The 25,475-nt window shown below is 46.2% G+C and overlaps 1 protein-coding gene and 1 long non-coding RNA gene across 14 annotated transcripts in view; both read right to left on the bottom strand.

The window, feature by feature from the left end:
- FGFR2 (fibroblast growth factor receptor 2) overlaps positions 1-4,465 on the bottom strand; it is an 80,377-nt gene extending 75,912 nt beyond the window's left edge. For 3 of the 13 annotated variants that reach the window (XM_032115555.1, XM_032115560.1, XM_032115563.1), the window contains exon 1: positions 1,242-1,725. In XM_032115555.1, the coding sequence (XP_031971446.1) occupies positions 1,242-1,378 (137 nt within the window). In that variant the 5' untranslated portion in view covers positions 1,379-1,725. Of the gene's footprint in view, positions 1-1,241; positions 1,729-3,523; positions 3,604-4,376 lie in introns of those variants that run through there. The other 10 variants (XM_032115551.1, XM_032115553.1, XM_032115552.1 and 7 more) reach the window with 7 other exon arrangements.
- Positions 4,466-4,901: 436 nt separating this feature from the next.
- On the bottom strand, positions 4,902-25,216 carry LOC116447016. The gene is made up of 3 exons (XR_004241469.1): positions 24,945-25,216; positions 19,421-19,491; positions 4,902-6,879 (listed from the first exon to the last, which is right to left on the bottom strand). It is a non-coding gene; the product is annotated as an uncharacterized LOC116447016 (long non-coding RNA).
- Between the last annotated feature and the right edge of the window lie 259 nt (positions 25,217-25,475).

The following is a 25,475-nucleotide window of genomic DNA, read 5'->3' as shown; positions in this document are numbered from 1 at the left end:
CAGGTGAGGGTCAGAAGAGCATCCTCCTCACAGGGTGGTTTAACAGCTCAAGCAGAAGATTAGACCTGATTTTCCGCTTCAGAAATAAAAGACGGGTAAAACCTCAGTAAATGGATAAAACAAGTAACTGCAGCAATTGTTCTAATCTGGTCAATGATTCATCTTACATGTGATGAAACCCAACTGAAATTTGGAGAGCACTCATCTTGAAGGGAAAAAATAACACAAAACCTCTTTTTCCCTCCTGCCCTCAACACTTGAAAATTTAAAAAAACTTAAAAAGGCAGGGAGTGTAGAGATAAAGTCAAACTTCTCCAAACCCCTTGTCATTGGGATGTGGTGTGGTACCTCAGCACACAGGAACAGGGACACAGATTCTCCTTTTATAAAGCCAACCATTAAAAAGTTGATTCTGATTTTATTGCCCTTTTGCTGCCTGTTACATACAAAATTCATAGTACTAAGGACAGAAATGCTGTTGAGGGACATTTTATTTTGGGTACTATATACAGTAACTTCTGGGGTCAGTAAAAACAGATTCTGGTTGACATAAATAAGGCACTTGACGAAAATAATTAATACACGGTATCCCCAGGTGAATCCCTGATACTTCAGGGCAAGCTTTTTCCAACTCAGTTGGTATCCCTTCAAAGCCTCCTTTAGAGATTTCAGCCTGTTTCAAGCATCCCAGACCACAAGCTAGCAACTACCATTAAATCTCCAGCAAAAACACCACCAGACCACTGCACAAACATTTGCGAAGAGTTTGCCCAGCTCTTCTCTAAATAAGCACAGAGCAGGTGTAGAGCTGAAGAGAGCTCTGTCTCTGGGATCAGTTTGTGTCTGGAGCAGGACTGGAGCAAACCCTCCCTGGATGCTGCCACCCAGGTCAACTGCCCACCTCACTGTCTGGCAGCCACAGCCCTGCAGCTGTAAAGTGGGTAGAAACCCCGAATTAACAACCTGAATGTAATGCTGATTTAATTTCCATAAATCGTCCTGTAAACTCTGATTAAAGTCTATGTCGATAAATGCAAAATCCAATCATGATTTTGCAGAAAGAAAACATACCAGAATGCCAGCATGTATTTCAGACTCCAAGAGCATTAATTCCACTGGCATTCCTGCAGTTTCAGATTTTCAGACTGCACTAAACGCCACTGAAAACACATTTGTGGTTCCTATCCTCATCCTAAATCCTGAAGCGTGCCACAAGGCTACTTGGCCATGCGTCTCCTCACCTGAAGATCTTTGTTGGCTTCTGCATCTGAACATCTGCCGGCAGAAAGAAGGGATTCTTCATCCACAGGGCAGCAGCAAACTCAAAATCGTAGCTTGCAAAGGTGCAACAACGCAAAAACCAAAGCTCTGCACCCATTCATGGAGCCAAACCACTCTTTACCACCACAACAGCAAACAGGTTTCAAGGATTGCCCTTTCCCAAAAGTGCAGTCCAACGAAGATGAAACGAAACCAAATTCTTTTCATAGTTTAATTGCCACAGTCGCTGGGGGACGAGTCTCTGGAAAGACCTCCTGTGCTGGATAATTATGTACCTCTATCTCAATGTTTGGAACACAGCCCCAGCATGCTTTTTGGCCTCCACAATTCTGGCTTCCTGACTACAATACCATAATCCCTCCTGGAGTCTCAGACTCAGTGAAAGCCACACGTAGTGTTTATTTTTCCCCTTGAAAGGGAACTCTGTCTCTCTTCTCAGCCTACACTTTGGGGAGGAGTTGTCAGCCCCCAATGATTGATGGTTCTCCTTGCCACTCGCTCATCAAGTCAATTTTCACCTCGTCACATACCTGCCCAAATTTTCTTTGCCAAACTGACAAGCATGGGAAAGCAGACTGGTTTGGGAGCCCAACCAAATTCCTCCAAGCTGTACTTCAGTTTAAACACACACACACACACAAACAAGTAGTACTTGTTCAGCAGTGGCATTAATTAAATTCAATGCTCAGTGTTCTTTTTAATCTACTTGCATTGTTGTTTATAAGATGTTTATCACTCCCCAGGGACAGTACAATTTGTTGAGTATGTTAACCAAATCAATACATTGCTCACTGTATAACTTTTCAGCATCTTTCTCAATTAGGCGGGGAATAGCAAAATCTGAGTGAAATATGGATCTTCACAAAGAACCCTGAAGTCCTCTAAAAGCCCAGTAGCTGCATCAGAAAAATCCAGGTAGATGAAGCTTTACAGCTAACAGCTTTATATACACAATTCCACTGACAGGAATTCTGTGTGGACAGAAAATGACAGAAATACACATCCGTCTACAAGAATATATATACACATATATCTAACAAGACTCTTCAGCAGAGTTCAATCTCCAAGCAAATCTGAGCATCACAGCTATTAAACATTAATTTTGGAGGACTAATGGAAACCGGCTGGCAGCTTCAGTACTTTTTCATTGTTTGAACTTCTTTCATTTGCTTTCCAGGACTACCCTGTTTTTCTCAAGTCTTTTGCCACCAAGAGATCGGGGTGGGGGGGGTGGGGGGGGGGGGGGGGGGGAAATCTGCATTTTAATTGACATTCCAGAGAGAGGGAGAAGTCCAGAGGCTGCTGATTGCTGTCTATTCAGCCCAAACAGGCTTTTCAGATGAAAATGAGAAAAGGCTAGTGGAAGATTTACAGGGATTTGGTACAAAGGAAACAATGAAGTTTTAAATGTTGATAGCGTTTCACACCAAACGCATAATGGGTCCCAGTTTGAAGGGGCCGTTTTGCATTTAAATATATATTTCACTGACGATTTCTCTCCCCCCTTATCTCAGACGGGACGGTTGTGCCCTGCGGCCCCGCTCCCGCAGCACGGCGGGGCAGGACCGGGCTGCGCCGGGCTCCGACCCGGGGCTGGTACCGAGCCGGGGCTGCTCCTCCGGGGACGAGCCCCTTTCCTCACCGGTGCTGCCCGTCCGGCTGTCACCGCTGGAACCGTCCCCAAAAACACCCGTGCACCCACCGGGATGCGGGCAAGGCAGCAACACAGCGGTGCTGCTCGGGCTTCCCCCCGCACCGCAGCGGCGACCGATTGACTACAAACCGACCCGCAGCCTCGCCGGGGAGCAGAAGGGAGCCCCGCACCGGCACAGCCCGTCCCGGTCACCCCCGAGCCCCGATCACCAGCACAGCCCGTCCCGGGGATCCCAGAGCCCCGCACCGGCACAACTCGTCCCGGGGATCCCAGAGCCCCGATCACCGGCACAGCCCGTCCCGGGGATCCCAGAGCCCCGATCACCGGCACAGCCCGTCCCGGGGATCCCAGAGCCCCGATCACTGGCACAGCCCGTCCCGGGGATCCCAGAGCCCCGCACCGGCACAGCCCGTCCCGGGGATCCCAGAGCCCCGCACCGGGCACCCCGAGCCCCGCACACCGGCAGAGCCCCGGGCCCCGCGGAGCGCTGCAGCGCGCACACGGCGCCGAGAGCGCGGCGGGACCCCCAGCCCTGCCCCGCCACCTCCCCGGGGCCGCCCCTTCCCCCGGCCCGCCCGCTGCCTTTACCTGCGGCGAGAGCGCCGGGCGGGCGGGCTCCGCTCCGCGGCGGCTCCCGGGCTGGGGCGCGGTGCCGAGCGGCGGCTCCCGGGACGGGGCGAAACTCCCGTGCGGCCGCGGTCACGGCGCGGGCGGCCCCGGCTGGCGAGCCCGCAGCGGCGCAGCGCCGCGCATCCCCCGCGGGACGCGCCCGGGGCAGGCAGGAGGGCGGCGAGGCGAGGCAGGAGCCGGCCCGGCGCCCCGTCCCGTGCCGTGCCCTGGCTCGGCCGCGGCGGCTACCGCCTCAGAGGGGCGAGCCCGCCGTGCCCGGCGCCAGCTGCCTCCTCCCCCGCGCGGGCATCGCCGAGCAGCGCGCCGCGGGTCCCGCTCCGCTCCATCCAGCCGCCCGCCCCGAGCCGCCGCAGCTTTGTCACGCCGACAGCCGCCTCGGGTGGGAGGTGGGTTTTCTCTCCCCCCTTTCCCCCTCTCGGCGCACTCCTCCGGCTCCTTCCTCCTCCCCCGGTCACTCCCCCCGCTGCAACCCGAGCCGTTTCCTGGACGGCGCTGCCGGGCTCTGCCAATCGCCGCCGAGCCCCTTCCCCCGCCCGGCCCGCAGAGGTGCGGAGCCGGGAGCCCCCACCCTGCCCGGGGGTCGCGGATGCTCCCGCGACGCGGACCTGGCGCACTCAGCAGCACCGGAGAGGGGCAGGAGGGGCGCAGGGGAGCCCCCGCTCCGGCCGCTGCCTGCCCGGGGCAGCGGGGCAGCGCATCCCACGGCGACCGCTGGGCTGCAGGGGAGGAAACCCGCGCAGCCCCCGGACGGTTGCTCCACTGAAAGTTTTCCAGCGGATTGGAAAGGAAAGATGGGGGGCGCGGCAAGTACCTCCGCAGTGACTGAGCCTGGGCTGCGGCACTGCCAGTCCGGCACTGGCAGCATCTGCATCCTCACACAAAAATGGTACCATCACAACAGCCTTTCCCGAAACCTCTCCTGAAGTGTTTCTGGCTCAGAAGCCATGGCTGGTCTGTGGCCACTTCTGTCTAGGGAGGATGGCTGGATAACACCCACTCCAGAAATCACCCTCAGGAGCCTCTCAGTTCAAAGCCTGATTCCAACTGCCCCGTGAATTGGTCTGACAGTGCGCCTTTAATACCTGTCTGTGCAGTGCCCAAATGGGAAAAGTTGTTGAAAAGTTACGCAAACATAATTTGCTTGGACACACAGATTTAAAACTGCATAATATGGGTATTCAAAATTCAGTATGGCTTAGCGTGATCCTTGGTTAATAAAACATTTGCTTTAGATACCATCAGCTAAAAGGTTTTGAATATGGAGTCTGTGTAATGCTTGCTTGTGTAGAGTCAGCTTGACAACAAAATCAATAAGTGGTGGTTACCTCAAATTTAATCAGTGTTGATCAATTTAATGTTACTTTACTTAAGCTCTATTGTACATTTTATATGTTGTGTGCAGTATTGATCAAGGGGACTTTCAAGGACTGTGGCCACACATCATAGTGTAACTCTATTTACACACTCCTAGACACCAAAAACTGGAAAACAAGTTTCTGTAGAATATGTTCTTACCTCCCAGCACGTATTTCCCACCAGTACTGCAGTCTTTATGAGGGATGGCAGACAAATTTGTAATTGATTGGAAACACAGGTTTAGTATTTTTTGTTGTTGTTGTTCCTAAAGCAACAGACATCTGAATGTTCTAATTGAGAAGCTGAGATGTCACAGTCAAGGTCCAATTTTCCCAGCTCCGGGCATGTCCATCGCCCATTGGAAACATTGTTAACACATTCTCACATAAATTATTGTCCGGCACAGGAAGCTGCAATACCTTTCCCCATTCATCGATATCTTTGCATACTCTGAAAGAAAAGGAAGCATTCCACTAAAAATGACAAATCAGAACACCTATTTCCAAGGTCTGGAAGCACTTGTCAGAATTTATTCTTTTGGAGGATGAAAAGATAGCAGTCTATCAATAGCAGCCTTTTCTCTTAAATGAGCCACATTCTCCTAAAGTGGCCCACAACAGCCCAGCTCCTCAATCTGAGAAAAGCAGAAGCATGTTTGGAATTAAAGGGGTGGGGGGGGAGATCAATTCTGTCATCATATTTAGGCTTCAAGAGATCTCAGTGGGCCCAGGGAGCCTTTCATAGCAGTTAGGCTGCTGAATGAGAGCATAATCTCTTTACAGTTTTTTCCTCCTCCTCTCAAAGTGGCTGGGATCTTTTCTGTGAGCCCTCCTGCACGTGAATGGTGTGGCTAATAAGCCTATTAATGAGGTTCCACAGCAGAGTGTGAATAGGTAAATAAGCCCCAATCTGTTGAGGTTCAGGAGCAAGGGCAGTAAAGCCATCATGAACTAAAGGTGACAGTTTGAACTGAAATAGGAACAACAGCTCCAGGTTTCAAGCGAAAGAATAGACAGACAAGGCACACATTCAGGCTCCTTCTACCCCCTACCGAGTCCTATTTTCTCTCCCATTCTTCCTCCTTTATAAAATGTCTTGAGTAGTCACCCATTTTTTCAAAAGCTCTTGAGACGTCCTTTTTCATCCTGGCAATGATACATCAATAGGGAGGAAGGAAAATGAGGACACCAATGCTCCTTTGCCCCGCAAGTTTCAAAAGCAGAAACAGCGCTGTGTGCCCTCGCATATGGAAGCGGGGGAGGAGAAAGAAAGTTAAATTGAATCTTTCAGCCCTGCCAGCTCTTTGTGGCTGCTGTCAGCCGAACCCCGGTCCTCCCTCTGCACGCAGGCGGGGATACAGTTAATGTTCAACAGGGCCAGGGTCCAAGCCCTGCTCCAGCTGCAGGGAGGGCACAGCTGGGCTCGGCCAAAGCCCCAGCGAGGGGCACGCAGAGGTGAGGAGATGAATTATTTCCCACCCAACATCTCCTTTACCTGGCAGGGTAAGGTGAAGATGTGCCTGACTTCAGGCTGCTCCTGGGCTGGACCCACCAGAGCCCAGCTCATCCATAAAAGCCCAGCTTGAAGGGATGGAGGCAGAAGGTTAAGCAGCTGACAAACAGCTCGTGTCTGTGGAGAGATGAGGTGAGATGGGCAGCCAATGCCTCCAAGTAATGTGGGAAAAGTCACCTCAGAAAAAAGCACAGCAGAGCTTCTGAGCACTCTCAGTTCTAATCCTTGCAGATTCTCTGACATTTCTTTTAAGTGCTGGAGATATCAGTGCAGCCAGGGCTCCACGGGAACTGGCTCCTCCATGGAGTTCCAGTGAGGAACCAGCCCCAGCTCCTGGCACGTTGCAGGCAGATGGCAAGGGAGGCCATGGGTACTTCAGGGAAGCAAGTTAGGCAGCACTGATCTATTCTCCAGGTTCAGGACCTGCTGACATGCCACAGCTCCATCTGATGAAAATAGGAATAAAATACACAAAGTTAAATTAGGGGGGAAAAAAAGAAAATGAAACCCCACAAATTCAAGTCTTAGAGGTCTATGGGGAGAAACCCTCTAGATCCAAATTCAACCACACACATCACTGAGGGTTTTCTCCATGAAAGACAATGGGAATCAACAATTCTTCCCTGTTATTCAAACTGTCCCATCCAGAAATTTCTCCTGACCATGCTAGATACGATTAAATGCTTGTCTAAGATTTCTTTAAAGTTCTTCCAAGGCTAAGTGTGTAAACCCAAAGTTTGGCAGCTAAAATATTTACCTGGTTTCCAAAGTGTTTATGGTTTTCTTACCTGGCAGCTTTGGACTTTTTTTTAGGGTACCAAAGAGCAAATCATAGGAACCCACTTCTGAAAATATTTCTTTGTCAAAGACAGGCAAAGCTGCTCTATAGATTTTTCAGTGTCTTAGAGAAAAGTCATTTCTTATAAAAACAACCCCTTTCTGAAATAAAAACTACAGCAGAGCAGTAGTTCCATCATTAGTTCTCACCAGGTATTAGTTCAAGATGCTGCTAAGCTGAAAAACTGAGATAAGAATTAATTATTTTAATGCCAATAGATCCAATAATTATCCATGAAAGTATGAAGCAGATAGGCTACCAAGTTCTTTCACAGCAAAATGTGTATGGGAAGGGGGGCTGCAGTTCCTGGCCCATCAAGGAACAATTTTACTTGTTGTTTATCAAACAAAAAACTCTCATTTTGGTTAAGCTAGAGAAGGGGGCAAATTAATTGCTTTTGTCTATCAATTTTTGATCTTCCTCTGCATTATGAACAGCTGAATATTCTAGGAGATACTTTTTCAGGGAGTAAGGCCAATCAGTTGAGAAAAAAATTATTTTCACTGCTGCTGTGTCAGTGTCTTGTAATGGCATTTGAGTATCAACACTCCCCTCGGATTGTTATGCCTTGTAGCCATGTAACCTTTCTGCTGCTCCTCTCATTTTGTGTGTCTTAAGGAAAATATTCCAAAAAAATATTTGTTGTTTTCATTACAGTGTTGCAAGATATATTTAAGCAGGAAATGTGGTGTGTTATGAGCAGGGATCCTGGACATTCAATGATTTTTGCCCTTCTCCGTTGGCTTTCCTGGGAAAGGCACTTAATTTGTCTGTGTCCAAGCTCTCCAGCTATGAAATGAGAATAATAGATGCTTCCTGTCTCCCACCCTTTATCCAGTTCATCTATTTAGATGGTAAGCTCCTCATCTCTGACCATGTTTTTATGCATGGCTTAGAACAATAGGACACTGATCTCGGCTGGAACCTCCAGGCACTTCCATAATGCAAATATTGAATACTAAATAATCAAAATAAAAGAAAATCCTCAATTTATTATGGATTCTCTCATAAAGAATTTGTCACACGCTGTCCTGGTAGAGCACCCCTGGCTCTCAGGGAACAGTATCATTTCCAAAAGAGTGGAAAGCAGCATCCACTGGAGAAAATCTTTTAGCAGTGAGCTCCTTTAAAACCCTGTGAATAAACTCCTCTGAGTGCTGAGCAGGGCACAGCAAGACAGAGCCAGACTTATAAAAACGAGAAGACAAAGGCTGCAAAGAAAATTTCTCCTTCTGTTACAGAACTTGGGTATATTTCGCTTGTTGGCCCATGCACTTCTCAATTCTGTTTCCAGCTGATCAATACCCACTGGTTGGTTCCACTGGAGCCCTGTGTTGAACTCGACCAGCTGTGGTTGTGGCAGCTTCCCCTGCAGTGTTACATCAGATCAGATTCTTCTCTGGTGACACCGCAGGGTTCAGCAGAGGTGCTCGAACTTTCAGGCACAACCTCGGAGCAGAAGGTGTGAAGTCAACCTTACACCAGGGTTCATGTTACAGTTTAAACCCTGGAAGGAGCAGGAAACTGTAAGGCAGGGACCCACAGTGTGGGCACACTGCTCCTTCTGGGCAGGGTCCTGCGACCCAGCTGTCCCACAGCTGGGTGCCACCAAATCCCAACAGATCCCTCCTGCTTCCCAAATCCTCTGCTGCAGTGCCAAGCTCTGCATTTTCGCTCTCCCACAGGCCCAGGTGCAGACACAAGCAGGCACAGTCACTCTGCAGCAGTTAAAAATATAAAATAAAAGTAATTCTTCTACTTCCCACCTTGGGTAATAAAGCACTAGATGCCTACAACTATTTCCTTGCCTCATTCTTCTTAACCCTCAAACATCTTTCAAGTCAGCATTCTCCAAGCAGTTAATATTCTTCCTCCTCTCCCTGTGCTTTGCACATAGTTTCTCGTCCCTATCTCCTAACATAGTTTTCACTGGAATTTGCTTCTTCCTTTATGTGTCTCTCTCAGTGAAAGCCATGTCTTTTATCAGCTCCAGTCCCCACTGTAAGATGACCTCCTCCTCCACTTTGCCAGGTGATTGTGGTGCCCACAATTTCACTTCAGAGACTGGACTGCCTTGGAGAGAAGCCAGTGACCTGCCCAAGAGAGTCTCCACATAAACAGAGATGCATCAAGGTTTAACAGCCCTCATTTGTTAACTCTGTAACCACATTCACAAGCTGCAGTCCCAAAAATGGGATGAAAAGGTAATGGTCAGGCAGATGAAGCCCAAAGACAATTTGATACAAGCATGGGGAGTTCCTTAAACTGAAGTCATAGAAAGGTTTCCTAGACACAGACCCAAACTGTCCTTTTTCCCTGCTCCCACAGCCACAGAAACACCCTTTTCTCCTTCATTCTTTTCTGTTTTAAATAAAGGGTTGCAGGGAAGCTTGCTTTGCATGAAATCCAGACTTGCATTACTGAATATTCATATGCATATGAATGAATATTCATATATGTATAAACACACAGCCATAATTCAGGGCTTGAAGAGAAGTCCTGCTTTTGATTTCGATAGCCAAGCTGAGGTCAGATTCCATCTCTTAAAGGATTACAAAGGTTGTATTGGTGATTGCTGGATGAGAAACACCCAACAACCCTCATGCTGCTCCCCTGATGCCAACTGAGCAGAGATCCTGCTGGAGACTCCCAGGACTGCTGAACACAGTGGGTCAGGAAATGTTTTGCTCTGTGGGTACAAGTAAAGAGGCCAGCAACTTGGTTACAGGGGAGGCTTAGTTAAATATTCACTGGGATTCATTATGTGAAAACCACTAGAAAGGAACAAGTTTCTACAGGAAGGGTAGGGCTGTTTTATTCTTGCTTCTGCCGTGAAATGCTGCTGGTGGCTGCGTGCACCAGCTGCTGTCCTCTAGTGGGAGGAATACAACAGCTCTGTGTGGATGCGCAGCAATGGTTTTGCTGGTTTTTAATCCTGGTGCTCCTTTAATTTGCCAAAGAGAGCCTTGGAGAGCCAGCCCTGTCCCACGGGTGTCCCCCACAGGGGTCTCACAACAAATGGCCTCTCCCTACCTTCCCAGGCTGGATGGGTCCCAAAATTTTGGAGGTCCTTTGAAAAGGGCTGTACTGTTGATTGGTGACAATGACAAATCTCAAAAATCTGTCAAAAAAGGAGAATTTAAATGGGGATCCAGTTTTTCAGCCTCGTTACATGCCAATCAGAGCAATTCAGCAATGGATCTGAAAGCAACAAATTTAATTTTTGCCACAGAGGACAAGAAAAGAGTAGTAAGGACTCAGGAACTGGAGAAACATTGATCCCAGATCTACAGAAGGCATTAGCACTAAAAATAGTTTTTCATGGCATGCAAAGGGTGAAATCCTGTGTTGGCCAGCAAGGTAGCTCTGCCTAAAACACATACAAGGCAATTTCTCTCCTGTAAATTTTATTCCCTGCAGCCTTACATTCAGCAATCTACTTTCTGAGGGAAGGAAAAAAAAAAAAGAATCAGCAGTCCCGCCCTGCTCCACATGTAGCAACAAGCTCCTGGTTAATTCTAGAAAACAGAGAAACTGAAACATTTTAAACAGAAACTGCTGCGATCGCCAGAGTACAACAAAGGGGGGGGGAGGAGGGAGATGTGAGGAACAAGTGGTGAAAAATTGAGCTAAAAGCGAAGGAGCTGCATTTGTACTTGTGCTCAACAGGAAAAACATCATTTACAGATAGGTAGTAATGCGGGTGTAACCCTGTCTCTGCAAACAAACAGACAGCAGGGACTGCAAGCAATGGGTCTCTTTCCATGCCACAGGGGTGCCCAGGGGTCAGGAGAAAGGACAAAAGGGAAAAGGAGCTGAAGGAGGAAAGGAAGGCACTCATATGGTGCTCTTACTGAAACTGTCACGAATCAGGACGTGATGTGGAAATACAAGGTTTCTCTGCACATACCCTGCCCCAAATCCCTGGGTTTCTGATGGTTTAAGGGGTAAGGAGCAGACCAGGACCTTTTTCCAGAGGCGTGTGAAAAATGGGCTTAACCCCCACTTTCCTCAGGGAGTGACTTGCAGAAGACCCCAGAGGAAAATCATGCTGTGATCCCATATGCTTGGAGACATCGACTTGCTTTGTACTCTAGGAAAATCTGTCTGGTCATTGGATATGTTAAATGCCAGGTTTAGTACTGGGGCTTCCTTTTCTTGGATGCTGAGAAGATCACCAAACTGGCCCAGTAGAAAATACCTCCTAATGCCCTTGCATCCAAAATTCTGACAAATTTGCCATCCATTTGGAGCTCTTCTCTTAATACAGAGAATGGTAGGAGAAGGGAATTAACTTCACCAGAGGGAAAAAGTCTTCCAAAATCTATGTGTCCGTTTAGAATCATGGAATGGTTTGACTTGGAAGAACCTTTAAAGGTCAGCTAGTCCACCTCCCCCTGCTGTGGACACCTTCCACTATCCCAGGTTGCTCCAAACCCTGTCCAGCCTGGCCTTGAGCACTTCCAGGGATCCAGGGGCAGCCACAGCTTCCCTGGGCACCCTGTGAGTGCTGAGTCATGGCCAGTTTCCCTCTCACTTTCCAGCCTGCAGTACAGAGCTCCAGCTCCAGGAAGGGATAAGCCCAATGGCCTGATGCTGGAGGAGAGGCAGGAGCCTCCAGGCACTGCAGACCCCACTCCTGGGGGCTGTGCTGTCTCTCCCAGCCAGATCTGTGGGCTGGGAGCTGAATCTCATCAACAGAGCAGTGAGGAGAAGCAGTGCACAGCTGTTTGCATGGTACATATCTTGTGAATAAATAAACCTCATCTCCAGTGCTGCTGCTCTCTAAACATCTGTAGAGACGTGCATTCACTCAAAACACTCAGAAAATAAACAGAAAGGGAGCTGCTCAGGGAACCCTTCTCCAGCCAAAACCCAGCCCTGCAAAAGTGTCGCCTCTTAGCAGAGTCCAAAATCTCATCAGACCCCGAAATTTCTCTTTTTAAGGAATGCTCTCCGTTTTCTGATGCCAAGACGCCTCAGAGGTTCTAGCCTTGGGTTTCCTAAGTCTGATGAGGGTTTTTCCACAAATACTGGGAGGCAGAAGGAGGTACAGAATAGTTAAATGCAGCACAATTGAAAATTAGCTCAAAATGCCGCAAGCTGCAATTCAGATGGATTACAAGATAACCTCAGTAGTTTCAAGAATGTAACAAGAACAGCCCTAAATCAACATAAATACTTGCTCAGCCATTTTCATCTCTGGATTAATGTCAGATTTTTTTTTTGTTCTTTTCTCCTGTGGCATTAAAACCATTTTCCAGCTTTTTTTAGGGAAAGCATTTGTGGTTACTAGGAAAGGGGGTGAGAATGGTGATGGAGCAGGGGGAGTGGGGTGTGTACACCCTCTGGAGAGTTGGGTTGTAGCTGGGCAGGGAAAGGCTGATGCTGGTGGGGGCACCTGGGGGATTTTATGGAGTTTGGAGGGGACACAGGCAGATGCCTCCTGCCACCCCCACTTTGTTTGTCCTGCTCGGTTTTGTCACGAGGCAGCTGTGACCATTTTCAGTTTTTCTTGAAAGTTTTTGTTTAAGTCCCGGTGGGCCATGCCCAGAAGGCACTGTGATGTGTCCCACGCTACAGTCCCACTCACACTCAGCAGCACTTGACAGCCTCAGAAGTCCTTTATTCTGGGGTAACTTCTGGGGATTTCTTGATAGTCAGAGAAAAAAAATCCCCAGAGAGCCACCTGTAGCTTCTGGGATAAATTTCTGCTTTATGGTCACCTGCAAGCTGGCCACGAGACACACCCGTGCTTGCTGAAGTAAAGATAAGCTTCCAAGGACTTCAAAGGGATTGCTGAAACAGACTGCAGTGGATTTCTGCAGAAATGTAATGCACAGCATGTGTCTGAGGGAATGGAGAAGAGCTGGGGTGGTTTAGATTAGATAGCACTATTTGGCTTTAGAGGGACTTGAGGAAGTGAAAGACACGTAATTGTCTTTTAAAGTGTAATATTTGACTTCAGTTCACCCAACACTGCTGAAGAGCTTGTAGATAAGCAGTGGAAATTATTTCCATGTGAGGGCTGGGTACCACTGCCATATGATGAATCTTCCTAAGAGCATTTTTCCATCCAGGGTGTCACTGTGCTGGGGTAAGGCTCAGTTATACAACTGTGCAGTCCTAGAAATGCATTATTGGATTTATTATTGCTACAGAGCACCCCAGGGCCACGTCTCCTTTTATTCTTTATAGAATTATAGAGTTCTGAAATAGTTTGGGTTGGAAGGGTTATTAAAGATCATTTCATTCCAACACCCAGCCTTAGGCAGGGACACCTTCCACTATCCCAGGTTGCTCCAACTCCAACCAGCCTGGCCTTGGACACTTCCAGGGATGGGGCAGCTTCTCTGGGCTACCTGTGCCAGTGTTTCACACACTCACTGTAAAAAAATTCTTTCTTATATCAACCTTCTTTTAGTTTAAAACCACCCCCCCTTTTCTGCTCACAACCAGCCCTGCTAAAAAGCTCATCCCCATCCATGCTGGGCCATTGCACATTGCCTCATCTACTGGAAGTTTACTGATGGTCTTTATTCATTGGTTCCAGCTCTGCTCTGTGAATACAAACAGACAGGATTTTACATATTTGTCAGGAGATTGCAGTGTACTCTCAATGTTTTTTTCTTTTTATTTAAAGTCAATAACATCTTTCAAGAGTTAAACAGAAGGATGAGTTTCTTCCCCCAAAGGAAAGTACACCCAAATAACCAATAGCCAACCTTTACTCAGTTCCTCCTAGGTGAATATTCCCTATTTGATAACAAGATTTATTTTCCTTGAAGAAATGTGCCAGACCATGCCAACAACATGAAAAATCACTGTAAATTTGTCAGCAGAAACATTTGCTCTGGAGTTAAGCTTGAAGAGCAGAGCCAGAGTCAAGGCTGGGACTGAAGATTAACTGTTTGTTCCATTAAATAATTTACTGGCCAAACACAAAGCATTGTGAAGTGTGTGTGTCTCAGGCCAATAAAGAAACATCTGCACAGCAAAATTTACCTACATGTAGTCCTCAATTGCATGCTTTGAAATTCCTTGTATAAATCTCATCTCCCTGCCTATCTGGAGGGTATTATTCCCACTCTCCTGGTTAGCTACAATCTTAAAATGCCACCCTGTGCATCTCTGCTGATGAAAGCCATGAAGGCAGCAGAACATAGGAATTCTCACAGCTGCCAGCTTGCAACCCACCAGAGCTTTTCAGGTCTGTGCCTCATTGCCAGTAAAGAGAACCTCTGTAAGGAGGGTTTTTCTGTCTATTTTCAGTAAACACAGGGAGATAAACATATGCCATTTTCCTCCAAACACTCTTCAGCAAAGTATTGGTTTTGCTTCAAAAAGTAAAACTCTTGCCGGTAAATAAATTTGTTTCCCCAAAGCGAGCCACTTTCTAAATGAAAGCCTGAATTTTTCTGTTCATTTCAATAACTATTGGGCAGTAAGGTTGAAAAAGCAATAATTTGTGAAGCTGTGTTGTACACAATGAAGAATCATTTAGCATTGGCAAAAGGATGGATCCTGGCTTTGGCATGCTGACAAATGAAAGAATAATTTTCCAGTATTTTTATCCCTTGGACATTGCCTGCTTTTCACAAGACCTTCACAAGAAGTAAATTGGTATTTCAGTTCTCCTCTAGCCCTGTTCTGCTCACAGCTTAAAAAACCCAACAACATTTAATAGAATGAACTCCTAAAGCACAAGGGAGGGAGTCTGACTGATGTCATTGTGGAGACATGGTCTGAGGATTCATCAAACCCACTGATGAATAAATCTATGCATAAAGTCATGGGAAATACTGGAATCACTGCATCCACGTCCCCAAAAAGCACTTTCTTGTTTACCTACTAATTCCAGAGTATTAAGAGAAGACTTATTATTCACAGACAGCACAATAAAATTTGGCATCCCCTGTAGGCATTCCTTCACCATTAGCACAGAGACAGGGAAAAGTCAACTAGACCTCACATATAGGCCTTTATCTTAATTTTCCTTCGAGGTCCTTGTACAGAAACAGCTGAAATGAGTACAAGGGTTCATCTAGATCATGAACAATGGATTAATTTAGTAGATTTATACAATGCTGTGAGAGTTCGTAGGGTACTCTTGGGTTGTAGGGGTGGTTTCTATGGGATTGTATCAAAGGTCCTCTTCTTACTTGCCTTTTTTTTCCCTTCTCATCAAAATCCTGTTGCTGACTGTTCAGCACCTCTGTGGTGACAGCCCTGTCAGCTCCTGCCAGCCCAGGTGTTCCCAGGGATGCAGCGAGTATTTCCATGCCCATACTCTCCCCAGCTCATCTGAAGGGGCTCATGGATTCAGGAGCCACTTGGGCACGCAGCAGTGGTTTGGATGTCCCTGCAGCTCAACCACAGCTCCTCTACAAGGGCCAGGAGGAGAAGGAGAAATCCTGCTCCAGCCAGGGAGGTCTGTGCCCACCATCGGGGCTTTTGTATGCTAAGGGAAGAGAAGGAAAATATACTTTATAGCTCCAAAAGTCACTACCACCACTGTATTTTGCATTCCTTAAATATCTAAGCACACAAGGATTGTTTTTGCAGGAAAATGAGTAGAAAGAGGGCTGCTGTGCTGTGCAGTTCATTGCTTGGCCTGGGGTGTTTCCTGGTGAATTATCCCTTAGCACTGGCAAGCAGTAACCCATTCCCCAGGACAAGAAAAGGGATCAGGAGGCTCTGTAAAGGTGAGACAATTCCCTTTAAGCCAAGTCATATTTAATGTCAGTGAGAAATTATTGGAGGAATAGATACAGAAGTAAAAGTACATCACAGAAAAATTCAGAAAATGCCATTTGTTCTCACTTTCCCCCACTTCTTCATGCAGGGGAGACTGAGTTAAGACTTAAAGCATGAAGGCAAGCAATGCTTTAGTACAGCATTTAAAACATTTTATTTCACCCAAGTGGAGACTTGCAGCATCTCGTCTGAACTCCTGCATCGCCTGGGTCAGATACTTGCTACCAGAACCTCCAGCATTAAGACCATAACTTCTGGTTGAACCAGATTGTTTAGAAAAAAATAACCCCATCTTAAGTTTTCAAAGAGAGAATTCGTCATATCCCTAGGCAAATTGTTTCAGATATTAAATTCCCCACTGGCCAAGAATGCACACCTTACTGCTGGTCTGAATTCTTCAGCTTCAGCTTTCAGCCACAAAACCTCATTATAATTTTACTTCATTGCCCTTTCCCCACACCAGAACCCTTTTGCACCAATGGTTTGTCACACAGAGGGGCGTGGGGTGATGCTCATGCTGTCAGGGAGAGATTGCACGCAATAGCCAGTAAACTGTGTAAATTTACTGCATTTAGAGGAATTTCCTGAGTAACTTAAATCAGTGTCAATTATCCCGTCTTTTATTTAGACCAATTAAATGTTTGAAAGAAAATAAAAGCATGATCAGTTGCGCTTTCAGCATGCACCAACAGCAGGGACAGCACTGCATCAAATGTAATTAAAATTATATATTTATATAAAGGTTTAGGTTGGGTATCAGGAAAAGGTTTTTCACCCACAGGGTGGTTGAGCACTGGAGCAGGAGCAGTGGTCACAGCATCAAGCCTGACAGAGCTCAGGAGGATGTTTGGGCAATACTCTTGGGCACAGGGTGGGATGCTTGGGATGTCCTACACAGGGCCAGGAGTTGGACTGGATGACCCTGACAGGTCCCTTCCAACTCAGGATATTCTCTGACTCAATGAAATGGCAATATCAACACAGACCTAAAGCACCATGGCCTGGCATGGCTGTGGCTGCTGCTGACCCCACATCCCCAAAGTGCAAAAAGCCCTGGGCTGCAGGGTCACAAACCAGCAGAACGCACTGCGAGTGGGCTGCTCCTGTGCCTGTCTGCACCTCACAGCACAGGGAATCTGTGTTGTGGTTGGCACGGGAGCTTTGAAGGCAAAAAATGCAGCACCTGATTGTTATTTTCCACTGGCCTGTCGGAGGCTGCAGGAGGAGCAGCGCGGGTGAGGCGAAGCCGTCCCGGGAGCGCTGCGGTGGCTCCGGCGTGTTGCAGCTTGACGGCTCCGGCGCGTGGGCCGTGCTCCTCCTCAGAGGCTGGCTTGCAGCTCCAAGTGATGGCAGAGCACAAAGTTAAGTCCCTGCCTGCCTCCTGGACCACCACACGGGCTGGAAGGATGACCTGCGCAACAACGGCGCTGCTCCCTCGCTCTTTCCTCGTGTGGTGGGGCTCAAGCACCCCCCAGGGGGCTGTGGTTCACTGATGGTCACTGTGCTGGGCGAAGGACAGAGGTGAAAGAGCAAACCCCACAGGCACAGCAAGGCCTCTGGTTTTCCACGTGGTGAACGTGTTTGGAGGCGATGATTTCTGCTGTGGTCAATGGTGGTGGCATTGCAGCTGCCATCGGCATTCCCAAAGCAGGGGAACCTCCTCAGTGCAGAGGCCACATCTTAAAGGAATTAAACTGCACAGGTAAACAGCAGCAGTGTGATAACACACCAAATCTATACCTTCATGGACAGCAGGAATGGTTCAGGCAAAGCAGTGAGGTACTGGGGGCTCTTGGTGATAAACAACCCTTTACCTATGATTCTTATAAACCCAGAGATTTTGCAGAAGGGACAGTTCATTTTCTCACTCAACTTTTTATTATTAAGATGTGTTTTGGCTCAGAGACAGCTGAAACTTCAAGAGTTCTGCTGGTTGTATTTTTTTTTTTTAAAGGGCATGTAGTGACAAGACAAGAGGGAATGGCTTCAAATTGACAGAGGGCAGGTTTAGATGAGATATTAGCAAGAGAGTATTTACTGTGAGGGTGGTGAGGCCCCAACACGGGCTGCCCAGAGAAGCTGTGGCTGCCCCATCCCTGGGAGTTCAAGGCCAGGCTGGACAGGGCTTGAAGCAACCTGGGATAGCAGAATCTAGATGAGCTCTAAGGTCCTTTCCAACCCAAACCATTCTGTGATTCTATGACCAGTACATTTTAAAGAAATGTACTTCTTCGTCTTCACCCTACTTTTGAGCAAAAGAATAGAGAGAGCCCAGCATTTCCAAGAACTCTTCCAGCAGAGAGCCAGAGGGAACTTCTTAGGGAAGCTGGAAGTGTCATCTCAAACTGAAAGAGAGGACACCAGCTTAGAGAGGGTTGAAAAGGAGAGTTCCTGGACACTGAGTTTTAGGTTCTTAGAGAACTAGATTAATACTAATACTAGATATTAGATTAATATTAGATATTTCATTAATAGTCTTGGCACAGGAAATAGGAACACACTGAATTTTGTTGATAGCATAAGATTGGAAAGGACTGTCAAACAGAGGAAGATAGAAATTTCTGTTCAGGGAGAATGGGATTAGAGCAGACAAGAATTACAAAAAAGACTGAATTCACTGGTACAACGAATAGAGTTGTGCTGCTCAGGATTAACAGTGACAGTTATGCCAAACTTTACCAGCTGGCAATGATGAGAAAATGCAGAACACATGGAAGTTAGCAAGTTTTGAGATATTGAGAGAGATTCTGGAGTAACTTTTTAGATAGTAGAGAGGGAAAATTCCTGCTTAATCTTAGGCTGACTCTGGATACACAGAGGACGAGTATGATGAGCTGATGATGGGTTTCAGCATCTCCGGTGGAGGCAGGAGCTTTGAACAGCAGCTGCTAATGTCTGCTCTACAGATCAATGGGTGCTTTGCTAATTAAACCCTTTTTATGATGACTATCTCCACTACCATTTTCTACATTTTTTAGGGTCACCACTATAATCAAGCTAAACACCATGTCTCCATATATACATTTCTTTGCAAAATATTTATTCAGAAATGTTCAAAGCAGACCTCACTCCAGACTGAGGCCTCTTCTTAGCTGACAGCAGAGATCTTCCTCACCCCATAGCAGCTGACTGAGGAAACATTTGTCTACAAACAGGTAATTTGGGGTGATGATAGCCTTTGTGTATACAAAACACTGTTGCATTAAACACATCACACGCTTCAGAGGGAAACGGCAAAGTACATCAGGTCAGCAGCTTCTGAAGTTTCTGCAGCACGGCTGGATGAAAGTAAAAGCCACCCTTAACAAGGGGGTTGATACTGAACAAACCAAAAAACACTAAAAGTAAAGCTGAGGTGTGAGTAAACACAGGAATATGCTTTTAGTACTCACTTCTAAGCAAGTTGCACTCAGTACACGAAGGCTCTATTCTCCTCTGAGCAGTAAGATGTTTCCAGCAAAACCTGGGTTAGAAATAGAGATATTTGCAATGCTTTTATTACCATTATAGTTCATCCAAGATGATGTGTCTGGTTTGAAAGTCACAAAAAAACATATTCTTGTTAAAAATGCTGCCAAAAGGCTAAATGAAAACAGCCCACTGCTGAATCCCATGTTTGCAGCATTACCAGTGGGTTTTTTCAAGGGTGTTTATATAGACGGAGTTTCATTTAACAAGGCAAAAGCCGGAGCTCTCACATACTCCATTATTTCTCTGCAGGTCCTTCTCACCAGGGTTAAGTCTTTACACTACTTCCAAGCAAAGCAGCCAAGAAAAAGAAGAAACAAATGCTACTACTACTGAGCACAGAGGCCTCCTTTGCAAGAAATGTGATTTACGGAATGAAGTTCCTGGCATGTCTGCCGCGGGCTGTCACAACGTGTGCCTAAAATCCAGGGCTGAAATATGATCCCCGCTCCTTCCAAGATGCACTGTGGCTTCTAGCAAGTTCTTCTGGAAGCACAGGCAGCCCTTTGCTAGGGAGCTGGGCTTCTTCTGCATGTTGCCTCTCTAAGAGCTCTTTGGGGGGGAGGACCCTCTTAATTCCCTATGAAGCTGGTGAGCCCTGCTTTGTTGAAAGTTCTGGAAACTTTTCTGTGTGGTTTGGAGAACTGATGCACTTGGAGAGACACAGAGCAAAGCTTGTCCTGGTACCCAGGAGAGGCTTTGTGTTTGTCCTGTCTTTAGCTCCCACACTTGTGCATCAGACACCGGATTGCTGTGAACTGATCCACGGTGGAGATCTCTTTCCATAAGTTCACAAAATGGCAAGGAAGCAAGAGAAGCTTGGGGGCTCTCTGGCCTTTGCTGGCCCTGTTGAAGTTGAAAGTATTTTCACTCTCTTTCTGCAGTCCTTTGGGTGTTCCTTTTCCTCTACATGAAGGAAATGCCTTTTCACCATTAAACCTTTCCTCAGCTGCATTTCAAACCCAAAAAATATTTTACCTCTAGCAAATTTTACCTCCTCATCATTTTTCTGCTATCTTCAAAGCCAGCAAGACAGCAGCATGGTCTGCCTCACCTTGCAGCAATAGAAACCCCACCACTATAAGACCCCTTTTTGCCAGCCTTTCCCCAGCCCTTGCCCACAGGTGATCCCATGGGAGACATCCCCCTCTCAAAGGGAACTGCTGAGAGTGAAGGTCACCAGTTCCCTTTCACTTCATTAGTGAAAACACACAGATAACCTCTCTCCTGTGATTTTGGGTAAAACCCAGTGTATCAGTTATACAAAGGAGTTGCTAATGAGCATTATCTGCTGATTAACAGGTATTTTCTAAGAGTAGGAACAAACAAACCTACAAAACTTTCTGCAAAACACAAGAGCCAACAGGAGTCAAACCAAGGCTGCCTGACCGTTGACTCTGTGTTTGCTTCAGCAGGTTCTGGCTCTGGCCCCGCTTGAGCCACGGAGTTTTGAAATCCATGCGTTTCTTCATTCTCATCTTTCAGCCTTGCAGTAGAAATTTTTTTCCCCCCACAAATGTCTCCGAGGCTGTGTGGGATGTGGTCCAGCTCCCATTAAGGTCAGTGGGAGTGCTGCCACTGCTTCCCTGTGGGTCTCAGCCCTATCCCATTGTATTACATTTCCAACTGCAATTGGATACAGATTATTTCAATTTTTTTCCTCTCCTAGTGCCCACAATGGGCAAAGTATTTTCCAAACAGAAAAGGTCCCAGTGCATGTCCCTAAATCTCTAGAGATACTGGAAAAATTCTTCTAATTAAATACATTTGACATGCAAGATCACAACTGTTCTCTAATAATTTTTTTAAAGACTTCTCTCTCATGTAGCTTTTCTTAACTGCACAATAGCGGGAATTAAATCCTGATTCTGCTGAAGTTCATGGGAGTTTTTCCAATTAACTTTGTTGGAGCCATATTGTCTTGCTTCATCTCCATCTTTAACACTACTGGGTCACTGCTGAAAATGTTCTGGCAGGAACCATCACAATAATGCCTGGTTTGGGTGACTGGGCTAATCTTCAGCAAAAAAAAAATTAATCAAGTTTCCCCCAGACAGCAAAACAATAAATAGTAAAATGTTAGTTACACTGTCTGATGTGAAGTGTTAAGGAAAACAATGACTACCAGGTGCTAACCTTGACCTTTATATGAAGATTTGGAGACAGACAGTTTAAAGACATCACAGACATCCCAAAGTAGGGATTTCATGAAGGAAACACAAATTTAGAGAGTTTGTGAATGGAGGGCTCAGTCTCTTCTCCCGAACAAACTGACCAGGGGGCAGTTTGGGACTATTTGGGACTCAATCTAGTTACTTAGGAAGATTCAAGTGACAGCTGCCAGCCAGCAGGAAAAACCTGACAGTCACTAGTTGGGGGAAAGGCATGGATTTTCCTTTCTGTGCACACAGTACAGTACCAGAGATGAATTACATCATACAGCACTGCTGCTTTGTCACCAGGATGCTCCTCCTCATCTGGAGTTTTTACTGACTAACAGAGCCTGCTCTGCTTGCAAGGCCTGACACCCTAAAAGCAGGTTGTGATTGATGGCAGCTCCCTGCTGCCTGAGCAGCCTCTCCAAGTCACCAACTGTGCGCTGGCCTCAAGTTTACACACACGCTCACGCTGTATTTACTGAGGTCAAGCAGGCTGCATGCATGCTCTATTTACCAAAAAAATATCCACATTTGGGTGGCACAAACCCAAAGGAGGAACTCTGAAACCGCTTCCTGCTGCTGCTGGAAAAAGGGAAGCCTGGATGCCTCCTGTTCAGACAGATCTTGTGGGAAGGAGCCCTGACACTTTCCAGCAGAGCCAGCATGAAAGTGTGTGGTAGAGGCCACTTCTGCACACTGATATCTGGTCATACTCACTGCCATTTATATCAGCCTTTAGGCTGGTCAACTAATTGCTGTGGCAAAAGAAAAAAAAATAGAGGTTTGGGCATGCTTAAAGATACATAAATAATGCCACTAATTAAAAAAGATGCCTGGAACTTGCGCAGCGATATCTAAAGCAATGGATATCCCTGCGGATTCGTCCCTTCTCCCAAGTAACAAGCAACAGGACAAGAGGAAAGGCTTGTGTCAGAGGAGGTTAGACTGGATATTAGGAAAAGTTTCTTCATTGAAAGGGTCATCAAGCATTGGAGAAGATTGCCCAGAGCAGTGGTGGAGTGATCATCCCCAGAAGATTTAAAAAAATGTGTGGATGTGGCACATGGGGACATGGGTTAGTGGTGGCCTTGGCCATGCTGGGTTAATGGTTGGACTCACTGACCTTTGAGGCTTTTTCCAACCCTAATGATGTCTAAATTCTGGGATTATCTGATGATGATATTGATCCATAGCATCTACTCTCCAAGCCACAACTCAAAAGTTTTTATCAGAGAGTTTAGATTTTGCTAGCCACCGAGCAGAGGAATTGGAGGATGTATTAGACTTCCTTCCCCTTTATCCCCCTTGTCTGTCCTCTGCATTTGCATAAGTGGGGAAAGAAGAAACAAAGAGAAAATGCTCTGCCACATCAGTCACCTGCCAAGCCCTCAGGGTAGGGCATCAGTAGCATCAGAAACATTGGAATAGCTGCTCTGGTCTTGGGCGTCTGCTGTGTTCTCCTGTCCCCTTCATTGATTTCCAAGGATGTTAAGGAGAGAGAGAGTTCACATTTCCAGCATGATATTAGCCCTCTCCCATTTTAGGCAGACTCCCTCAGCCAGCTGGTGGCTTGTGAGCCACCTCAGTGAAATGCCACTTCCTTCTGGAGCCTGGACAGAGAGCTGCAAATACAACATCCTTGGTGGGAAGGTCTTTTGCTGTAAAAGAGAAGCCAGAGATTTTTTCACTAGCACCATACCTTGGTTTGATGTGCTCAGATGCACCAGCAAGGCAAACCATCACCCAAATCAGACATCTCCGGGGAATCCAAGAGGGAGAAACACACTTTGTCTATTTCTTTAACAATTTTAAGCCTGAAGAACACTACTTTGAACACCCACAGTGGTTTTATCTGTAGGTCTCAGGACAAGCTGGACAAATGCCATTGTTCAGGACTTGAAAAGCAAACCTGGAGCCTGAATTCAGCAGAGTTTTTATTGTACATAGTTATTGAACACACGTGTAAGCCCTATTGAAACTAATAACCTCAAAGATATACTGACTTTATTTGTTCAACAGGGATCAGGTCATGGATGTACTTAAAGTACTTCCAGGGCTCAAGGAACTGGGCTATCATTACTAAGATTCTGATTAAGAAACTTTTTCACTTTTTTCTGTGTCATCTTTTATAATAAAGGCGCCCCACAACAGCTGTAGACAAGATTCCTCTCCTGTTTAAGGGCATATAATCCCCAGCATGGGCAATATAAACAGGCTCAGCCACATAAAACAAATAAGGATTTTGCTGGTACTTTTTCCATATCTAAGAAAACCTACACTAGTTGCTTTTTTCTTTTAAACATCAAAAACATTTGGCTGCATAAGCAGCCCAGAAGTGGTTGTATACTTTGTAAGTATATTAAAAGTTAGAATAGTTGCTCATGAACATACTGAATGGATTTTACTCGTTTCCCATGATGGAGCCCAGGCTGGCATTGCTTTAGACATTTTAGTGCAGAAGAATTGTCAAGCATGCACTCATCCCCTGACTGCAGTTCAAATCAAACAAACCAGGCTAGACAAGCTAATAACAAGCTTTGTTCACTCCAGAATGGCAGCTATGGAAATATGCCTCATTTTGTATATGATTACATGCACGAGCTGAAAAGGCCACTGAAAAAACAACCAGCATTGTTTTTCTTTTTTAAATGACCAGTTCCAAGCTACTTGTTTAACCAAGAAATAATAATAATAATAATAAAAAAGCACATAGTACTTTCAGCATGGATATCTTCAAAATTCAGTTTTCCCCATCACAAATTATGATTCGTGTAAGTAGTCTTTTCTTACTACTAGAAACTGGAAACATATATGGAAGCCAATGTTACCAAAATTTGAAAGTAAATTAGTGCCAATTTTGGGGGTAATTTATAAAGGCAATATGACATGCCTTGTTGTTTGCAGCTCTGGTACCAAAATAAAAGCAAGAACAATTTATAGTTTGCTTCTTATATAAAAATTAACATTTAAACTTGAATTATTGTGCAGCTATATTTAAGAGATGGTCTGCCTTCAGGGTGGTTTGCAATTTCCCTTTTTAGGAACCAAAAGCCCCTTTTCAGCTGGTGTCTGACAGCTTTGCAGGGTTCCTGAGTGAAGATGGAAGGAAGGCACATTCCCCTCCATGTACATCCCTCTGCTCTACAGGAAATAAACTGGAAGTAGCCCTGGCATGGCTGGAGATGCCTCCAGAACTGAACTCTCAAAACCAGCAACCCAGTACCTTGCAGAAGCACATATATTAACCTCTTTCCTTCTAAATTCCTACACCTATATTCAGAATATTTACCTGAGCAAACATTGCCCAGCTATGGATTCCAGCTGCAATCAGCATCCTGCCTCCCTCGGTGTGGATGGTTTGGAGGCCTTTCCAAAGGCTCCTAGGTGCCCAAAAGCATCAGATCTGCCTTCCCCCAAAACAGCTTCTTATCACAGAAACACAAAAGGTCACAGAAACAGTCTGCAGCCTCTCTCAGCAAAGGGAATAAATGTGCAAACAAAGCCATTAGCAGTTTCCAAAATAAACCCCTATTCTCTGTCGCCAGGAGCACAGAGTGCCACATATGCACTGCACAGAAATGCCTGCTCATGTGGCAGCTGAGCAGCTGTGGGGAGCTGGGAGCCAAAGCAAAGCTCTCCCTTTGACCACAGAAATGCCACCTTAATTAATTATTTTGATTCTCTATGCTTAATAGCATTAGAGACAAGTACAGGGAGATCAAGAGGAGGGTTTTCATCTGCCAGCACTCTTTATTGCCCTCTCCAATTAATACCCACATACAACAGGTGTCACTTAAAAAAAGAAAAAAAATTTTAAAAG

Source organism: Corvus moneduloides, chromosome 8 (genome assembly GCF_009650955.1).
Source record: "Corvus moneduloides isolate bCorMon1 chromosome 8, bCorMon1.pri, whole genome shotgun sequence".
NCBI classification, from domain to species: Eukaryota; Metazoa; Chordata; class Aves; order Passeriformes; family Corvidae; genus Corvus; species Corvus moneduloides.
Note: the sequence above shows the minus strand (reverse complement) of the source record. Positions and strands in the feature narration are given on the sequence as shown.